General features: G+C 43.0%; 1 protein-coding gene and 1 long non-coding RNA gene across 2 annotated transcripts; both read right to left on the minus strand.

The window, feature by feature from the left end:
- Positions 1-340: 340 nt before the first annotated feature.
- On the minus strand, positions 341-2,525 carry LOC117062972. Its single transcript, XR_004428649.1, has 2 exons — positions 2,354-2,525; positions 341-623 (listed from the first exon to the last, which is right to left on the minus strand). It is a non-coding gene; the product is annotated as an uncharacterized LOC117062972 (long non-coding RNA).
- A 15,686-nt stretch (positions 2,526-18,211) lies between these two features.
- Positions 18,212-19,502, minus strand: LOC117062271 (glyceraldehyde-3-phosphate dehydrogenase-like). The gene has a single exon (XM_033175586.1). The coding sequence runs from the start codon at positions 19,435-19,437 to the stop codon at positions 18,430-18,432; it is 1,008 nt and encodes a 335-aa protein (XP_033031477.1). The 5' UTR covers positions 19,438-19,502; the 3' UTR covers positions 18,212-18,429.
- Positions 19,503-19,868: the final 366 nt, after the last annotated feature.

The raw sequence follows: 19,868 nt of genomic DNA on the forward strand, positions 1-19,868 counted from the left end.
ACATTCCAGGGAAGGGCCTTAGCAGAGGAGAGGTAGGCAAAAATCAAAACTGGTGCCTCTGACCTGAAGCACCAGGAGTTGCAAGATTTTGTGTGACACCTGTATGCGGGTTTCTCAGGATAGAACTTCAGAGATGGATACTGTGGCCTGTTGAAAGCAACAATGCTATGATATGCAAGAGTGTTATGTCCCTGTCAGTGTAATATTAATTTATTGGAAGTAAACAGCCATGATCAAGACTCATAAAAGGAATAATTAATGGTATTGTTAGCTTTTTAAAAAAATTAGAAAATAAATGGCCACTTTGGTTTTGAAATGCTAATTAAGTACCACGGGATCATTTCCAGTTAGTCAAGTTTATTCCTCCCAAAGCTAGTTTTGCAAATACAGGGCAGAACCTCAGTCAATATTGCTCACATGTAGATCTATTCAACCTATATGAAAAGAAAAAGGAAGACCCTTAATTGAAGAGACTCCCTTCAGGACCTACTCAGGCCGGGCTCTTGCTGGTCATCACAGCACAAGGTGCATGTAAATCCCCTGGGAGCCTGATTCCCCAGAAGATTTTTGAGGAACACATTCCACACTGAGAAACAGTTGACAAGATGATTTATTAATATAAGCTGGGGACAGGAGGGAAACAAAAAATAAAAATAAAATAGCAGCTGGAAAAGGAGAAATTAGCCTTTGGAATCTGTTTTGATATTTAGAAATCAGGACATCATTTTCCTTTCATCGGCGGTCCCATTGCAATTTTCCTTCCCTGTCTGGTCAATTTGGAAAAGACTGACATGAGGAGGCTTTCTGTCATGGGATTTGAAGCTGCATGCCTTTAAAAGCTTCCCAGCCCTGCACAACCTCTAGATCCTTGCTAGTTGGCTTGAATTCTTCTATGTTTGCAATTTGCACACATATATTTTAAAAGGAAAATAATCCCTGGCATAAGGAGGTGGTCTCTCTTTTCCTCTCTTCCCAGTGGTTTCTCTTAAACTGCACCCTCAGCCAGTCCTGTTCACCTCTTCCCACAGAGGCAAACAAAGGAAACATTACTGCTTCTCCTGGAGCCAGAGATCGCCAGCAAGTGGGAGGGCCGGTGCTGCCACCTCAGTAGGCACATCTGTCACTCAAGAAATGTCACCCTGCCTTGACCAATCCATTGTATAGTTGGAATGGGGAAAGCGCTTATTTGGAAAGGTGCAGAGATGAACAGCTGTTGACATCTGGGCCAGTCTGGGAAGGGGGTGCAGGCTTGTGCAGCACATCTGCTTTCAAGAGAATGTTCACTTATGGTAGGAAAGCTTCTATTATAAATAGGTTCTTACACACAAACACAAATATACACCTACCCCTCCACCCCCCAAACAAACCACTCTACTCAATCCCCTCTCTTACCTGTTTTTGGACGATTTCCCTCCAAACTCATGTATTTTAAGAATCATAGCTTTTGTGTGAACCTATCCGCTAGTGCCAATGCCTCACTATTCACCACTGAAGGAAGTTGAAATAAACAGTCTTGTCCCCAGCCCCCTCTGGCTCAGTAAAACCAATTACCAACTGAGCACAAAAGTGCCCAGTGAAAAACAAATAAACAAACACAAAACCTCAAACCGTGGAGCAGTCACATTTTAGGGGAGGCGACAGAAGCTTTTATTTGCAAAGGCCCAGAGCTGAAGAGATTTTTGAAATTAGCAAAGGCTCACCGCTGCCTGGGAACATAGAGGATACCAAGAGCCCCTGGGACACCCGGCCACTTCCCTCACTTCATGGCGAAAGGAGAAAGCCGCTTTAATTGCCGAAGTTTATTTTTTCACAGCAGTCTTTAGAGGAAGACCCTTGGCAATCCGCACTTTGAAGATTTATACATGGCACTTACCAACTCTACTTTTATATATTTGAAATAAAAATAGCTCAGCAGTAATTTGCTTCTTTTTTTTTTTACCCTTATTTTAAAACTCATTCCTCTCCTACCTTTGAAGTGTAGAGAACTCTCTCAGTCACCAGCCTTTTTGGATGGCAGAATGTTAATGATAAGAATTTATTTTCTATGCTAACAAATGTTTTCCTTGGAGATTTTTTTTTTATCATTTTAGATGGAACTTTTATAGAAGATATAAATTAAATCAGATTGTTGAGAAATTTCGCTGGGGAACAACGCCTTCATTTATAAGATTCTCCGGATCTCTGATATGCTCAAAGAGGTTACAGTTTCTCCAGAGAGAAGAAAATACTCACCACTAAGACATTAAGTCCAAGAGCATTTTCTTCTAAGGAAATTTTATTCCAATGATATGAAAGACCAATAAGGATACTAGTAATAAAGTAAAAATTTGAAAAACCAAAATATTTTATATACCTTCAGGAAGGTCTTCTTTCTGCTCAAAGTTCCTGCAAGTGCTTGCTAAGGATTGTGAAGCATTTCTCTAGAGCTCTGATCAGCAGATTTGATATATGGATTTAGATCAATTTTTTCTTACGGCAAATGTATGTGTTATTCTCCGTCTTCATTTGGTGCTATTTGCTGAGTGGCTGTTACTTGGGGGGCAAAGGTCACCTCGCTCTCTGGCGGTTGAGGCAGCCGAATAATCTTTTACTCCTCATAAGAGGAGTGTGAGATATTAAATCACACTTGACGTACCTGAGGCACAGCAACTTCATCCATATTTTATCTGTTGTAAATTTAATACCACAGCACTTTTTAGGGTGATGTATTTATTAACTGGCTGGGGATGAGCAGTACAGAAATTCAGTTTGTTCAGGAAAATAAAATGAAGACAGTCTGACAAGTTTATGAAGTAAGCACAATAGCTATTTATTACTTTTTAAACACACAGTTTGCTGAAATGTCTTTAGCAGTGTTTGTTCAATAAATGCATAATGCTTCCTAAATCATCTCAGCTTATTTTTTTCTTTGAATTTTAATAAAGCCTTTTTCTCTTAAAGCAATCTGTTTCCGACAGCTTACCTGGCACTCTTAGGTAAAGAAGCGGAGCTTTGTTCTGTGTGAATCACCCTGTGGCATTGTGGGAAATGGAATCATGTTTAGGCTTGCTGCAAGTCGGCCTCCTGCCCCCCAATCAGCCGATAAACTATTTCAGAGAGACAGGGCTGTCTTCGCCAGAGGACTGCTTCTGTCAATGACCCTGCTCAACTTCTCTTTCTTTCTCTCGCTTTTTCTCTCCTTCTTTCTCTTTCTATTTTAACATCTCCTGTGTTTCACAGCACTTGTACTCTGAAATCTTTATTTTTAGCTGCAGATAAATTACACTTTGCTTGTATGATCCATGTGCCATCTCTCTTGCTCTTTGGTGACACGAGGACATGTCAGCTATTTATTGAAAAGGGAGAATGAGGTCTGCACCATGTACTTGTATGGTCATTAAGTCTCATACAACTTTCTTTTCCCTTCCTTTCTTGAAAGATACAACCTTGAGAACCTCACAGAATTTTTGTGATTATAATAGTTGCCTTTTGTACTTATTTGCTGGTCATTTTCATTTGTGATCTTTGGCCTTCTGTCAATTGGATCACCAGCTTGTAGCTGGTGTCTCTAAATAAATCAGGGAGGCTCTGCACCTTAATTTGATATTAAGTGTCCTAACTCCACAGAATGGGACCAGAGCAGTGATTCTCCAAGTGTGTTCCAGAACACAGCAGGCAGCACCTGGTAACTGTTGAATACGCAAAGTCTCTGGCCCCACCCCAGACCCACTGAATCAGAACCCTGGGGATGGGCTCAACAGTCTGGGGTTTCCCAAGCTCCCTAGGTGTTTCTGATGCCTGTTCAAGTTTGAGAATCAATGGACTAAAGTCTTGGTAAACCACAAACAGGTGATCTATTTGCAGTATTAGTATCTTTTGTCGGCCCCTCCCTGACTCACCCCAGGCTTCCAGGAGGATGCTCAGGGAGTGGAGTGCACAAATTTGCCAGCTTTAGGAGCACTGCTCTGATAAAGTGAACTCAGTGCTGCATACAAATAACGTGTTGGATGACCCAGTGCTGGTAGAACCCTCTCTCGGCAAGTCTCATCCAAAGACGACTGTAACTTGCTTTAGGAAGAAAAAGGGGCAAGGGTACTAATGTGTTTTTGAGGGAAAGGAAACTGATATAAATAGGACTCTTTAAAAAGGAGTTCTCACAACTTTTAAATTCTGTGGTGATATGTTTACTTGTATGCCTCTGGTCTTCATAAAACATTTACTGCTCTAAATAAGATCTGAATATTTTCAGGAAACAACATTTCAGTTCAACTGGGTGTGCACTGGTTCTTTGTCTTTGGCATATTTAAAAATAATATATAAATAGGGAAGGCTTCAAACCTATCTCTTTATCGTCCCTTTTAATATATTAGCTCTTCCTACGCTATTACTGTTCTATACCTGCCTGTTAATATATCCCCTTCCTGAGCACATCATTCCAAGACACATCTTAATTTATTCCTTTATTTATTCTTTTCTCCACCGCATTGGAAGTTCAAATCTTCCATGTCACACTATTGCCTCTGACAATGTATCAAACCACATCACTTTTTCAGCTTTGGATCTTACCCTCTGCAGAAGTTCATTACGTAATCGATTTCATGTTAAGTAAACAGGGTTTTCTGTAGTTCTGAACATTCACAGAAACTCGGATTCACCACCAGAATCTTAGGGGGCATTTTGGTGTCTGATGCAATTTAGAACTTAAATGGAGACACAATCTGATGTCTGACCTGAATTGTTTAACTATAAAATACGTTCCTATTAGGAAAGTCACATCCCACAAAAGGAAACATACTGTGAGACAGGACTGGGGAAAAATTAAATGACTTTCCAAAGCCTAAACCTCTGAAATATGTTAGTCCCTTTTACTTCAGGGTAACAACAAAGCATTTTTTTTTTTTTTAACATTCTGAAAGCTTTAAAATGTACACCTATTATAACATCTTTATACTCCTGAACTTCAGCAACTGAGGGAAAAAGAAAAATCTACTTATTAGGTGTATATATGCACCTGTATGTTGTTGAGAAAAATGTAATATGTATATAAATATATAATATAGATGCTATATGTGAGATACATTGATGCTGTATATACATAGTAGTGTTGTTTTTCAAAGAACTGACTGTGACTGGATTGTGGCTCTTGGAATCTACTTGGTTGGTCATGATCTGCATTAAAAAAAGACATTAAATAGTCAAACTAAATAGACTAAAATAGGATACAAGAGAAAATAGCAGAATACATTACTGTATATAGTGAGGCTAAATATTACTTTTGGGAAACTTGTTTTAGTATAAGTAAGCATGTATACTGGGTCATGATATAAATACACTGATATAAAGAGTTGAATATTTATAGTTAGTGGCTTTATTATTAGTGTGATTTGCCTGGTATTCTCTTACCTTTAACAACAGCAATCAAGCAATAACAACCCCTCCTAAATACATAAAAAAATCTACATCCAAATATTGTAAATAAAATAAAAGATATGGCTATGCAGCATTGAAGCATAGAGCTTAGAGCAGTCTTTAAATACCTTGATCCATTCACTCATTTATACAGTTAATAAACTTCCCTGTGCCTTGATTTATTTTTTATTTTTTATTTTTATTTTTTTGAGACAGAGTCTTGTTTTGTCACCCAGGCTGAAGTGCAGTGGCATGATCTCGGCTCACTGCAAGCTCTGCCTCCCGGGTTCATGCCATTCTCCTGCCTCAGCCTCCCCAGTAGCTGGGACTACAGGCGCCTGCCACCACACCTGGCTAATTTTTTTTAATGTATTTTTAGTAGAGACAGGGTTTCACCATGTTAGCCAGGATGGTCTCCATCTCCTGACCTCGTGATCTGCCCACCTCAGCCTCCCAAAATGCTGGGATTACAGGTCCACCACGCCTGGCCTCCTTGATTTTTCTATCTGCAAAATGCCACTGAGAGTAGAACCTACCTATTAAATTCTAGAGAGGATTAAATGACTTAATATATGTAAAGTACTTAGTATAAGTACTAAATACAATTTTTTAATTAGTATCTGTACTTAATGCATGCCTACTATGTGTAAGACCAGTGCTGGGTTCATGAGGAATCCAACATGGGTTACGCATTTTGTTTGGTTCCTGCCTCAAACGAGACTTTAGCTCAAACTCCTATGTATCGTCTTTAGGCATAAGTCAAAATGAAGGGGTTGCCATCTATGTTTGCTTAATTAAGAGAGGTTTACTTATTTTTCTGTGTTTTGAGAAGAGTAAAGCAAAAGGGAAAGTCAAAAGACTCAACTCGAGGCTCTAGCAGAGTGGAGCAGTATCAGGAGCATGAGGCCCTTTCCAACCGGAGAGACCTTTATCAAATCTCTGGACCTGGCAGAACGATCCTCATCTGTGCAATGACTTCCAGGTTCTGTCTGCTGTGACTGAACTGCATAGTCCCTAAACTCATATGTTGAAGTCCTAATCCCCATTGTGACTGTAGTTGGAGACAGGGCTTTTAGGAGGTAATTCAGGTTAAATGGGATCAGAAAGGCAGGGCCCTAATCCTATAGGACTAATGTTCCTAAAAGAAGAGAGATACCAGGGATGGGCACTCACAGAGCAAAGGCCATGTGAGGACACAGCAAGAAGGGCGCCGTCTACAGCAAAGGAGAGGAGCCTCACCAGAAATAACCATTCCGGCACCCTGATCTTGTCCTTCCGGCCCTCAGAAATGTTGAGAAAATAAGTTTTCATTATTTAAGCCATGTGGCCCGTGGTATTTTGTTATGGTAACCTTCCAACTCTGAAATTTTAAAGGTGGTCACCAGGGTGTAGAGACCTAACCCTTTCTATCCTGTCCCTTTCCCTGACTGTCTTGGCTCCATGACTTGAGGGTCTTCTCTCTGTGATGAGACCCTCCTCCCAGTGCAGATGGACACACTCTTGAATGGTCATCTCATTCATCTCCTACCCTAACACCTTCCTCCAATTAACTGTTAAGGTCAAGGCAATAAAACTGCTTTTCCCCATAAAAGAACTGGCTGAGGGAAATTTCAGTGTACTACATATTCACAGTTCTCAGGTCAAGAAGGTGTCTGTACTGGGTTTAATAGTGTTACAGTGTCCCTCAAACTTCATGTTCACTGGGAACCTGTGAATATGACCTTATTGGGAAATAAGGTCTTGCAGATGGAATCAAGCTAAGAAGAGATGTATTTGGAGACAAGGGTTTTCGGAGGTAATTCAGGTTAAACGGGATCATAAGCGCAGGGCCCTACTTCCCGTAGGGCCCAAGGTGTGCCCTATTCCAACATGACTGGAGTTCTAAGAAGAAGGAAATTTGGACACAGACACACAGGAGAGGAGGCCACGTGAAGATTGAAGACATAGATTGAAGTGCTGCATCTACAAGCTAGCCGCTAGGGATTGCTGCCAACTACCAGAAGCTAGAAGCATCCAAGAAGTACTCTTTCCTAGAGACCCCAGAGACAGCATGGCCCCCCCTGAATTTTAATTTCAGACTTCCAGCTTCCAGAACCATGCAGAATACCTTTCTGTTGTTTTAGACCACCCAGCTTGTGGTAATTCATTATGGCAGCCCCAGGAAACAAATAGAATGTTCAAGAGTTAAATAAACCACAAACGCAAGTTATTTATACTTGTAATCAATATATAAAATTTTGCATACATTAATTGCCCGCCATATTGCAAAAGTTCTCAAACAACACCATGTAACCAATGACTGTGGCTTGGATACTAATAAAATGACAAATATGCATGGTTATTCATTTTATAAATACCTATTGGGTACCCATGGTGTGCTAAGCAATATCCTGGGCAGTGAAATTATGTATAACAGGGACATAGGCCAGGCACGGTGGCTCACGCCTGTAATCCCAGCACTTTGGGAGGCCGAGGCGGGCAGATCACCTGAGGTCAGGAGTTCGAGACCAGCCTGGCCAATACAGTGAAACCCTGTCTCTACTAAAAATACAAAAATTAGCCAGGTGTGGTGGCAGGTGTCTGTAATCCCAGCTACTTGGGAGGCTGAGCAGGAAAACCACTTGAACCTGAGAGGCAGAGGTTGCAGTGAGCCGAGATTATGCCACTGCACTCCAGCCTGGGCGACAGAGTAAGACTCTGTCTCAAAAACAAAAACAACAAACAAACAAACAAAAAAACAAATGCACAAAAAAAACAGGGACACATTAGGCCTAGTTACATCTGGGGAAGTTGTTTCTACCTTTCATTTTCTGAGTCATTGAAGAGCTTGATTCTTCTCAGTCTGTACTGTAACTCTGGGAGGAGCCAAGCATGCATTTGTAATTAAGCAAGGCAACGACTGAAGGGGGAGGAGATGTGGCTAAAACCATGAAAGAAGAGTGGTGTTGCTTTTGCTTTATGTATCAGGTGCCCTCAACCAAATGTTAGGTATTTCCCCAGTACTTTTTTCATTTCTCACTTCTGATCCTAAGGAGTCAGAAGTTCAGGTCCTGTTTACACATCACTGAGGGTCTAATGCCCATCATGCTGTGGGTCAGGAGCTGGGGATTGAGGGCTCCTGTGGATGTGTTTTCCTGTCCAGAGAGTACAGAGAGAGTATGCTAGGCCCAGGGGATGAGATGGATACGTACATTGAGGAAAAAAAAAAAAAAAAAAAAAAGCAAAAGACTAGAGAATGTGTGAAAAACACAAAGGAACTCAAAGTTATAGAAAATTGTGGGGAAAAGGGCTAGAGATGATATCTACACAACACATTTGAGCTGGGCATTGAACACAAAGGGAAATGCATCTGGGCAGAAGACAGGTGGTGGGGGGTGGGGAATGAAGCTTAGCCAGATGAATTGAGGTCATTTCCTGGACTTTATTCCTTAAGGGATGAAGAAGATCGGCACTAAAGGCCAAATGCAAATGTATTATTGTCTTTAACAAAGATGACTCTTGCCCACACAGAAGAGTTGACAGAGAAAAGTGATGTTGGAGGTAGGAAGGCCTCAAAGGAAACCATTTCCCTAGTTTAAAGTTCCCGAGTTTCAGGTCTGGCACTGCATGGAAGAACATAGACGTTAAGGCAAAAGTTTTTCTTAAGAGTTTCAGCCGGGCGCGGTGGCTCACGCCTGTAATCCCAGCTCTCAGGGAGGCAGAGGCGGGAGGATAGCTTGAGCCCAGGAGTTCGAGACCTGCCTGGGTAATACAGGGAGACCCCGTTCTCCACAAAAAGGAAAAAAAAAAAAAAAAAAGAGTTTTATTTTCTCTTGAAATCACACTCATCAGAAGCAATTGCTTGATTTTTGAGAATGTGTGTGGAACAGCTGCGATGATAATAAAGTGGCTGCCTGTTCAGGCCAGGCCTTATGTGGGTGCTTTATATGATGCTCTCATCCAGTCGGTATCCTGGCCCCATGAGGTGGGTGTGACAGGAATCCTCACTGGACCAAAGCAGACATTAAGAGTTCAGAGCTAGTGGTTGAGCTTTTGGTACTAAGGTTGCAAACAGGAACCCAAAGGCTCTGGGACCACATCAGCCTTCTTTGATGTTTCTTCCTTGGGCTACTTGCATTATAATCCCTTTGTGTTCTTTAAACCTTTGGGCATCACCTTATACTCACTGAGTCAAATTCTGTCCGTGAAGCCTGGGGGTCTGCATTTCTACAAGCTACCCAAGGTGACTTTTTTTAGGTTTGCAGAAGTTTGAGAATCACCAAGCTGTACTTTGTACAGGGAGTGACCTGGAGGGGACCTCAGGACAAAGCCACATTTTTGAGTTTCCTGAAGGGTGGATCCTTGTCCTACATCATGAAATACCGAGTGTCTGACAGGAGGCAGTCATTTTCATTTTTATCCAGGTGGATTTGAGTAGGGGAATGGGAAGGTGAGAGGGAAATGGGACCAAAAGAAGTCCGTAAAGGGGAAAAATCTATAAGATGAGAAAGGCAAATGAAGCAAAGAAATGACATGAATGAGCCATTGAAGCAGCAGGAGAGGAAATGTTACAGGGCCTCTATCAAAGACCTGGGGAAACGATCAAATATTTCAACTTCGTTGGCTTTCCTTTGTTCCTATATGAGTGCCCACTATTCTTCCACTTTCTGGCTCCTTTACTTAATCGAAGATTGTGAGGGTGCAGGGAATTCATATGACAAAATAAAAGTGAAAGGAGCAACCATCATTCATGAACAATTTGTGCTTTTTCCCTTTGCAGAAAATGACAACGATAAAAATAACCTCGTTCCGCCACCCACCCAAATAGTGAATGCAAAATACAGCATCTGCTGGCAACATTTTAATTCCTTTAAAATCCAACTCGAATTAGTGAATCAGAATCTCTTGCTCAGGTTGAAAAACCTCCTCAGGTGATTTTGATGTCTGTCCCCACTTAATAATCCCTGGGCTAGGTCATCCCAAGGGCCCTTTTTAACTCTGTCAATCGATTTTTACCAAGTATTCTTAGGATAAATGTCACAGGTGTGTGGGGAGGGATTTCATCCTGCTTAGATCTCAAATTGAAGGCTCCGACTGTTTCTTAATATGTAGGCCACTGTTTTCCTCCCACACTGTCTGTGACGCTGTTTGTTTTAAGCGTGGCCTAATTTCATGTGAGGAGCGGGTCTGTGGCACACGGTAATTCTCATGAGGAATGTTGTGCATTTTTAATAGGACAGGGTGGACACATCGATCTCAGCTCTGGGAATGAGGAGACTGATGCTGAATTCCCCAGAGAGCTTGGTCTCTGGTGAAATGGAGAGTTACTGAGTCAGTTAAACATAGGCTCCAAAGGAAAAAAAAGTCGAAAAAGAAAGTGCCCAGGGAGGGGTGAGTCATTTAGCTTTTGATAAGTGGGATAAACTGAGATGCTTTAGGCCAGGGACCTGTCTGTCAGCCCTGCATGGGCTGAAAGGACCACACAGGCAAGCGAGTGGAAGAAAAGCTGAGAGGGAAAGTGGGTGGTGGGAAGGGAGGGCTCCTACCAGGCGTGGCTGGAGCTGCTCAGAGTGGACTCCTATGGGCTTTGCCGTCCCAGTGCCCCGAGGGTATGTGCTGGGGCCAGCAGGAGCCAAGAAGTGCGAGGATGGCAGTGAGGAGGCTGCTTTTGTCGGGGATCACAGCAACAGCTCCTTCCCAACTATCTCCCAGGAGATCCTGCAGGAGACATTTTTACACTGGCTTATGTGTAGAAAAAGGAAGGAGTTTTGGCAAGGATGACTTCTGCCAAAATGGTCTCTTGAAGTTTTAATTTTTTTGCCAGCACAAGCTTGGGAAGGACACACGTGTGTGTGTGTGTGTGTGTGTATGTGTGCGCACATGTACATGCTGTGTTTCTACATGTATCAGACCAGGTGCCCACTGTGTGCCTGTTCCTCATGCAGATTGACCCTTCAGTCCACCTCACCACAACCCTGAGAGACCCCATCTCAAAGATGAGCCCATTGAGGCCACAAGGCTTGCAGAGTAGGGGTGGAATTGGAGTACGGCTTGGTCTTTAAAGCCCATGCACTTTCTACTTATCCATTCCAGTGCTCCAGGGTGAGGCTAATCTTGTCACTTAGGAGGCACCCGTTTTATGCTGAGGGTGTTGAGGTCCATCAGAAATAGCACAAAGCTTGGCCTTCAGCCTCTGAAATAAGTTTCATCTCACTCCCTTTTCTTGTCTTAGTGTACCAAGTGGTTTATTTTTTAACCCACCCACTAGCTAACTGCTTTGTCAGTTGGGTGCTGTTTCCTGATCCTTATAGGGAAATGGTAACAGGCATGTGACCCTGCAGTTGAGCCCTGACACTCTGTCACAGCTGCCCTCCAGCAACATAGATAATTCTCATTGCTCTCCAACTTTGCTGCATGTTATGGTCTCCTGGGGATCTCCAAGGAAAGCTCCCTAGGGGACAGCAATGTGCAGCCAACATTGAGAACCTGTACACAACATCACAAACCTGTGCTTTCAAAATAACATTTGTTGAGAATCTACTCTGTGCTACGCATTTGGGAGGTAAAGATGAGTAATTTTACTACTGTCTACAGCAAGAGAGGGGAAAGGCTACAAAATGCAGATTGCAATGTTTCTCACCTACTTGCTTCACAGGAACGCTTTGAATGAAAGCATTATAATCTTATTAAATGTGCATCCAGGTCTTGTTCATCCATGGTGATGAGGAATAGGGGTGCCATAAATGAGTGATCCCCAGATAATTTAGGCATCTTATTGCATCATTACTTTTGACCTCCTCCCTTATCATAGCTTCAATAAAAGCTGGTGACATGCAGCAAAATGGACTCATTTGAGCTTCATCTTTATTTTTCTTGCTCATCCTTTTGTGGAGGTTCCAAGGAGGAAGGACTAGATTGTCCAAAATGTGGGCAGCTGCTGAGGGCTCACAGAGATTGGCAGAGCTGCCACCTGCCCCAACGCCATCAAGATATCCTCTAAGTTCTATTTACTTCCAAGGAAATAATCACAATGATAAATAAAGGGCTGCTGGTGTGAGGGTTTACGTTATATTATCACATAGCTCAATTAGACTACATTTTACTATTGATAAAGTTGAGCCAATGAGGTCAAAGAAGAACATTCAAGAGTGATGGGAACTGACCATACTGTCAAGCTTAGGCTATCTATAGAACCCCTGTATATGATGAGATCATGGATGAACACTCTGCTTCTGGTTTTAGTCGTACTTTGATGGGGCTTCTCCATGCACTGGGCTTCCCACCTCTACCAATCTGTCTCTTTGCTTCTGCGTTTGTACAACTTGTTCTGACTCACACTGGCTCTGTGACCTTTATTTCCTCCTTTCAAAATTGAGTAAGTTTCCCTAATTCTCAGGATGATGAGTAGATTAAATGAGATGAAGCAATTAAAGTTGTTCAACACAGCACCCGGCCCCATGTCTGACATCTGAGCTCACAGCCAGGATGAGCTCCCGTCTCTTCCTTGTGAGCGTTCTCCCTCTTGACTTTAAGAACTGAGGAAACTCAAGCTTCTGATTGTTTCAAATGGCAACAGATACATAACTTGTTCCACTTCTTTCCATTCTTTAAGACATTTATAGAAAAAAACAAAAGCTAATCGACAACTAATTAGTTTTTTGAGCATGATGACATTTAAGGAATTCAACTAATTTAAAGGCATCAATTCTTTTGTTCAAGACTTCAGCTGAGAGACTTAAGTCGTTGTTTATTCAATGTTCAGCGTGCTTCTGGGACAGAATTACAAAATGGCACCTCAACAAAAACAACAACATTTTGAATCATGAATTTTACAAACAGAAGCAATATTTCAACAGGATTTCCAGCTGGAAGGCAAATACCCAGAGACCAGGCTTCCGGAGAAGGAAAAGAGTTGGGGGGATGAGCTGAGAAAATTTCAGCAGAACCTTTATTCATGAGCTTCAAGGCTGACAGGAAACCCAGCACTAGGACTGAGGAGACCCGCCATGGGTCTCCCATTTAACAGGTGAGCCAGTTGAGGCTCCATCCTGTGGTGCATGGCTGGGAGCACCCAGGGAAGAACAGGCGGGTGGTCCAGGAGGCCCTCAGTCCAGAGGAGAATGTGAGAGAAGCCTGGGTTTCTCCTTGGGCCATCTTCTGGGGGTGCCTGAGGCGTCAGCAGGACATGTGAGAGGGGATCCATCTATTAATCTTTTGATCATGAGTCCACTCCACAGAGAAGACATGAGCTCTACTCTAAGATAATAAGAAAGCCTCTTCCATTTCCCAGGTCTACCTGAGTGGCTGCACATGTAAATAGAATGGCTATTTTTGTTAAACAGAGCTTAACTATTTCTGAAACAGCCATTTATTTGTGAAGACTATTTTATGTTAATTTAATTATAAGAAAATTGAAAAGTGTAATACATAGCTAAGCCCTTAAGGCCAGTTAATCTATTTGGATTGTAACAAATATAATTTTTATTAGCTCAGCCTATTTGGATGGTAACGAGTATAACCTTTTCATAGACATTACAGACTCTGAGTTATGGTCTATTTTTATGTAAAACCAGCCTTGAGTAGAATAAAAAGAGAGTTCTTTTATCTGTCATTGTGTTATGGAATCATTATATTAATGAGTAGAATCTGAGCCTTTCCTATTATCTTAGAGTAGAGCTCATGTCTTTTCTAGGTGTGATTGGAGAAAAAAAAAAAACAACCCAGGTAGTTATTAGAAAAATGATCAGCCTTATGGAGAGGTAGGATATTCTGAATCCTCCCTTGGGTAAAATGTGTTGATTTTTTGAGAGGGAAAGTTAATCTTTTCTTCCAGCCAATCACTCTACCTATCTAGAACCTAACTGACTTAGAACACAGTTGAGTACTTGGAAAGAAACAATGAAAAGAGACCCCGAGGGGTCAAAATGGTGTTGCAAAGTCTGAGCTCCATAGAAGCGCTTTTCTCCTGTTGAAGAGTGCCTAATTTTACCTGGTTTCCCAGCCCTTGACAGATAAGAAATGTTATAACCAACGGGTTAAGAGTTTCCTTGTTAACATATTCAGCAGAGTCAAAAGCATAGACTTCGGAGTCAGACTGATCGTGTTCCAGTCTTAGCTCTGCTGCTGACATGGATGACCTACATGCCTCAGTTTCCCTTTCCATAAAATGATGACGATTCAAGTGCCTCCCTTAGAGAGTTGTGTGAGAACTAGGAAGTGTTAAGTGTTAAACACTTTGAACAGCTCCTGGCACATAGAAAGCCCAATGTAGGCGTTAGTATTCCATCATTACCACACAAATGAAGATGGTGTTATAGGTGCTTTCCTTTTCCAAGGTGACATTTTATTTCACAGGCTCTGGTGCCCAAATGGCATGACAACATGGCATATTCTTTAACTTTTTTGTGATATCTTTTTTTGGCACTATGCTAAAAATAATTTCAAAATGTACACATTTAAAAAAATTAATGCAAAATTTAGGAAAATGTTAGTATCTTAAGCTGTAGTACTTCATAGCTGTGTGTGAGACCTGAAGCTAAGTACTTTCAGTATTGGATGGGTGTATAACATTTCATGCAAACCAGGAAAACTTTGAGAGTGAATATGGACCTATGAATAATTACTCCACAACTATCCTTAGGCTCAGTAGGATATAGTATGTTGAATTCTTACCACAATTCCAAAAGACAAGCAATGCTATGTCTATTTTGTATGCGAGGAAACAAAAGGCTTAGTGTCAAATGCTATGCCCAATGTCACACTGCTAGAATGCGTCCAAGTCAGAATTCAGATGCAAGTTAGCTCCACTTCATTGTGCTTGCCTTTAACTGCTGGACTTTACTGCCTGTCGTAGTAAACTCAGCCTTCTGTAACAGAAGACTACAGGCTGGCGGCTTAAACAACAGAAATTTATTTCTCACAGTTCTAAAGGCTGGGAAGTTCATGATCAAGGTGCTGGCCAATTTAGTTCCTGGTGAGGCCACTCTTGCTAGATTATAAACAGTTATTCTCAACCAGGTGTGGTGGTTTATACCTGTAATCCCAGCACTTTGGGAGGCTGAGGCAGGTGGATCACCTGAGGTCAGGAGTTCAAGACCAGCCTAGCCAACATGGTGAAACCCCTTGTTTACTTAAAAAAAAAAAAAAAAAATAGCCGGGCGAGGTGGCAGGCGCTTGTAGTCCCAGCTACTCGGGAGGCTGAGGCAGGAGAATGGCGTAAACGCGGGAGGTGGAGCTTGCAGTGAGCTGAGATCCGGCCACTGCACTCCAGCCTGGGCGACAGAGCGAGACTCCATCTCAAAAAAAAAAAAAAAAAAATATATATATATATATATATATACACATAATTAGCCTGGTGTGGTGTGCACATCTGTAGTCCCAGCTACTCGGGAAGATGAGGCAGGAGAGTTGCTTGAACCTGGCAGGCAGAAGTTGAAGTGAGCTGAGATCATGCCACTGCACTCCAACCTGGGTGACAGAGTGAGACTGCATCTCAAAATAAATAAATATAAATAAATAAAAACCCAAAAACAAACAAACAAAAAAACTAACAAAAAAACCCAGTTATCCTCTCGCTGTGTCCTCACCTAGTGGAAGGGACAAAGAAGCTCTCTGGGGTCTCATAAAGGCACTAATCTCATCCATGAGGGTGCCACCCTCATGACCTAATCACTCCCCAAAGGATCTTCCCCCTGATACCATCCTCTTAGGGATTAGATTTTCACATGTGAATTTCGGGGAAACATAAACGTGTAGTCCAAAGCACTGCCCTTCACCTTCATGAATCTCTTTTGATTTACTCAGAGCTTTAATTGAGACTAAAATAACTGTGCATTTATTTAGTTCCTTCCCTGATGTGTAATAATTCAGAAAGTCTAAGTTAAAGTAGTTCAGTCACATAAAACATGATTTTTTTTTCTTGGTTCATGAAGATGTTGAGTAAGAATTTTACTAACCATGACTTCAAGAGGATTGTACAAGATTTTAGGAGACACTGTTTATGTGAGTGAAACTTGAGTTATTTGAATTAGACATTCAGGAGTCTTTTATATCAGTCAGTTTGTCGGGTCCTTCTTGTTTTAGAAACAACCAGAAGGGCATATATCTCCTCAGTGTACACTAGGGGCAAATGCTGGGCCATATTTCTGGTATTTCTGGGCTTCCATAGCTTTGCCCACCCACTTGGGAGGTGGGAATCAGGGCCACCTCTTCTGAACTAGATTCATTTATTCATGCATTCACATGCTCATTTATTCAACAAGTTTTTTGTTTGTTTGTTTGTTTTGTTTTGTTTTGTTTTTTTGAGATAGAGTCTAGCTCTATTGCCCAGGCTGGAGTGCAGTGGCGTGATCTCAGTTCACTGCAACCTCTGCATCCTGGGTTCAAGCAATTCTCCTGTCTCAGCCTCCTGAGTAGCTGGGAATACAGGCACACGCCACCATGCCCAGCTAATTTTTGTATTTTTAGTAGAGACGGGATTTCACCACGTTGGTCAGGCTGGTCTTGAACTCCTGACCTCATGATCCACCCACCTCAGCCTCCCAAAGTGCTGGGATTACAGGTGTGAGCCACCAGACCCGGCCCTCAACAAGTGTTTTATGATCTCTCACTTGGTGCCAAGCTCCATACTGGACTCTGACGTCAGAGTGGCGAACAAAATCGGTCAAGGAAGTCTTTTCTCATTCCATTAGTTGTTCAGGGACCAAATGTTGTCTGAGACTCATTGGCAGAGAGCAGATCAGTCTAGTAACTGGGTGACCAACTATTCCAGTTTGTCCAGGACTGAGTGGGGTCCCCAGGAGAACTTTCACAGCTGAAACTGAGAGAGTCCAGAACAAGGAAGGGCTAGTTATAACTAGTTAATTAGGCTTACTGGGAGTTCTGATTCTCTGAAAGGGAACTAGTAACAAAGATTCTTTGCTTGCCCAAGCTTTAGGCAGACTGTAAATACCCATCTGTGCTCTTCCATGTGAAATCCAGTTTTAGCAAGAACCTTGCTAAGTCATTTTAACAAGAATGCCCGACCTTTGACACCTGATTAAAATTTTTCACAGTTTTGCTGTCTAATCACCTTGGCCTGCCTTCAGCAGGAATCCTGTCAGGTCTGTTCAGCTGGTATTCTCCCCAGACTTGGTGCAATTTTCTCTTAGTATTTTTCCATCCTCCGACTCCTGCTCCTTGGTGATAAATCTCTTCTCCCTGCTGTATTCAGAATGGAGCCCAGTTCTACAGTGGAATCTCTCTTCCCCTGTTGCGGTGATCCTGGATAACATTTGCCTTCACCACTTTAACTTCGTTCTGGCTTTGGCTTTTGCGAGGAAGGGGAGCTAATGGATAAAAGCTAATCATGAAATTACGCCACACTATGAGGTGGATGCAAAAGTAATTGCGGTTTTTGCAATCAAAAATAATGGCAAAAACCACAATTACTTTTGCACCAACCTAATAGATTGGCTCAATTTAATGGTTAGCCCACATCCGTTAGCTCCGTCCTGATCATCTGGGCTAACTCAACTTGCTTGAAGAGAACAACTTCCAGGCTGTTGGATTGTCCAGTTCTGGGCCTGACAGGCAGTCATGAGAGGGGACTGTCTTCATACTTGACTCATGGCAGGTCTGCACAGTCACAGTTGTTCTGGGTTCCAGGGCCCACACTCAATGCTGTTGCATGGCAGATGAGCTCTCTGGCAGAGGGGTATTTACCAAGCTCAGTCTGACCCTTGTGAGATATAAGTGGTTGCAGAGGCTGCAGTGTTGGCTGGGACAGGCGTGGGATCCAGAGACCCCTCATCTTGTAATCCTGCTCCACTCCTTTGCAGCCTTAATCATGGGCAAGTTCTATAGCTTTCTTTTCTTTTTTTTTTTTTTTCTGAGCACAGGGGACTTTATTGATGGTACACGACAAGGTGGGACTCCCTAGGCCCTTCCCCTCTTCAAGGAGTCTACATGGAAACTGTGAGGGGAGATTCAGTGTGGTGGGGGACTGAGTATGGCAGGGACTCCCCAGCAGTGAGGGCCTCTCTCTTCCTCTTGTGCTCTCGCTGGGGCTGGTGGTCCGGGGTCTTACTCCTTGGAGGCCATGTGGGCCATGAGGTCCACCACCCTGCTGCTGTAGCCACATTCGTTGTCATAGCAGGAAATGAGCTTGCTAAAGTGGTCGTTGAGGGCAATACCAGCCCCAGCATCGAAGGTGGAAGAGTGGGTGTTGCTGTTGAAGTCGGAGGAGACCACCTGGTGCTCATTGTAGCCCAGGATGCCCTTGAGGGGGCCCTCCGACGCCTGCTTCACCACCTTCTTGATGTCATCATATTTGGCAGGTTTTTCCAGATGGTAGGTCAGGTCCACCACTGACATGTTGGCAGTGGGGACACAGAAGGCCATGCCAGTGAGCTTCCCGTTCAGCTCAGGGATGACCTTGCCCACAGCCTTGGCAGTGCCAGTAGAGGCAGAGATGATGTTCTGGAGAGCCCCGCGGCCATCACGCCACAGTTTCCCGGAGGGGCCATCCACAGTCTTCTGGGTGGTAGTGATGGCGTGGACTGTGGTCATGAGTACTTCCATGATACCAAAGTTGTCATGGATGACCTTGGCCAGGGGCGCTATGCAGTTGGCGGTGCAGGAGGCATTACTGACAATCTTGAGGCTGTTGTCATACTTCTCATGATTCACACCCATAATGAACATGGGGGCATCAGCAGAGGAGGCAGAGATGATGACCCTTTTGGCTTCCCCCTGCAAATGAACCCCAGCCTTCTCCATGGTGGTGATGACGCCAGTGGACTCCACGACGTACTCAGCGCCAGCATCGTCCCACTTGATTTTGGAGGGATCTCGCTCCTGGAAGATGGTGATGGGATTTCTATTGATGACAAGCTTCCCATTCTCAGTCTTGATGGTGCCATGGAATTTGCCATAGGTGGAATCATACTGGAACATGTGAACCATGTAGTTGAGGTCAATGAAGCGGTCATTGATGGCAACAATATCCACTTTACCAGAGTTAAAAGCAGCTGTGGTGACCAGGCGCCCAATACGACCAAATCCGTTGACTCCGACCTTCACCTTCCCCATGCTGTCTCAGGGATGTGCTGGCGATGCAAGAGAAATTCCGGCTGACTGTCGAACAGGAGGAGCAGAGAGCCTATAGCTTTCTTAAGTCTGAAAGATGAGAATAGCAATAACATGGTAGTCACACCTATTGATAGGGTAGAGTGCAGTGTCTGACACCCAGCAAGGGAATCATGCTAGCATATGAAAACATTCCTGGCATTTGGAAGGTGGTTGTGGTATGGTAGAAAAGAACCAAGGATGCTGTAGGTGGAGAAAACACAGAATTCTGTCTTTTATGAGGCATCATCCCGAGCAAAAGCAGAGCCTTGGGTATGGCCAAAAACCCTTTGCCCCTCTTCCCACCAAGAGTCAGAGGCTAAGTTGCCTCCACATTGCCTCAGGGCTTGACCATGGGGCTTGCTTGGATTTCTAGGACACTGTGAAGTTGGGCA

This window comes from Trachypithecus francoisi, unplaced genomic scaffold (assembly GCF_009764315.1).
Source record: "Trachypithecus francoisi isolate TF-2019V2 unplaced genomic scaffold, Tfra_2.0 Lachesis_group17, whole genome shotgun sequence".
NCBI classification, from domain to species: domain Eukaryota; kingdom Metazoa; phylum Chordata; class Mammalia; order Primates; family Cercopithecidae; genus Trachypithecus; species Trachypithecus francoisi.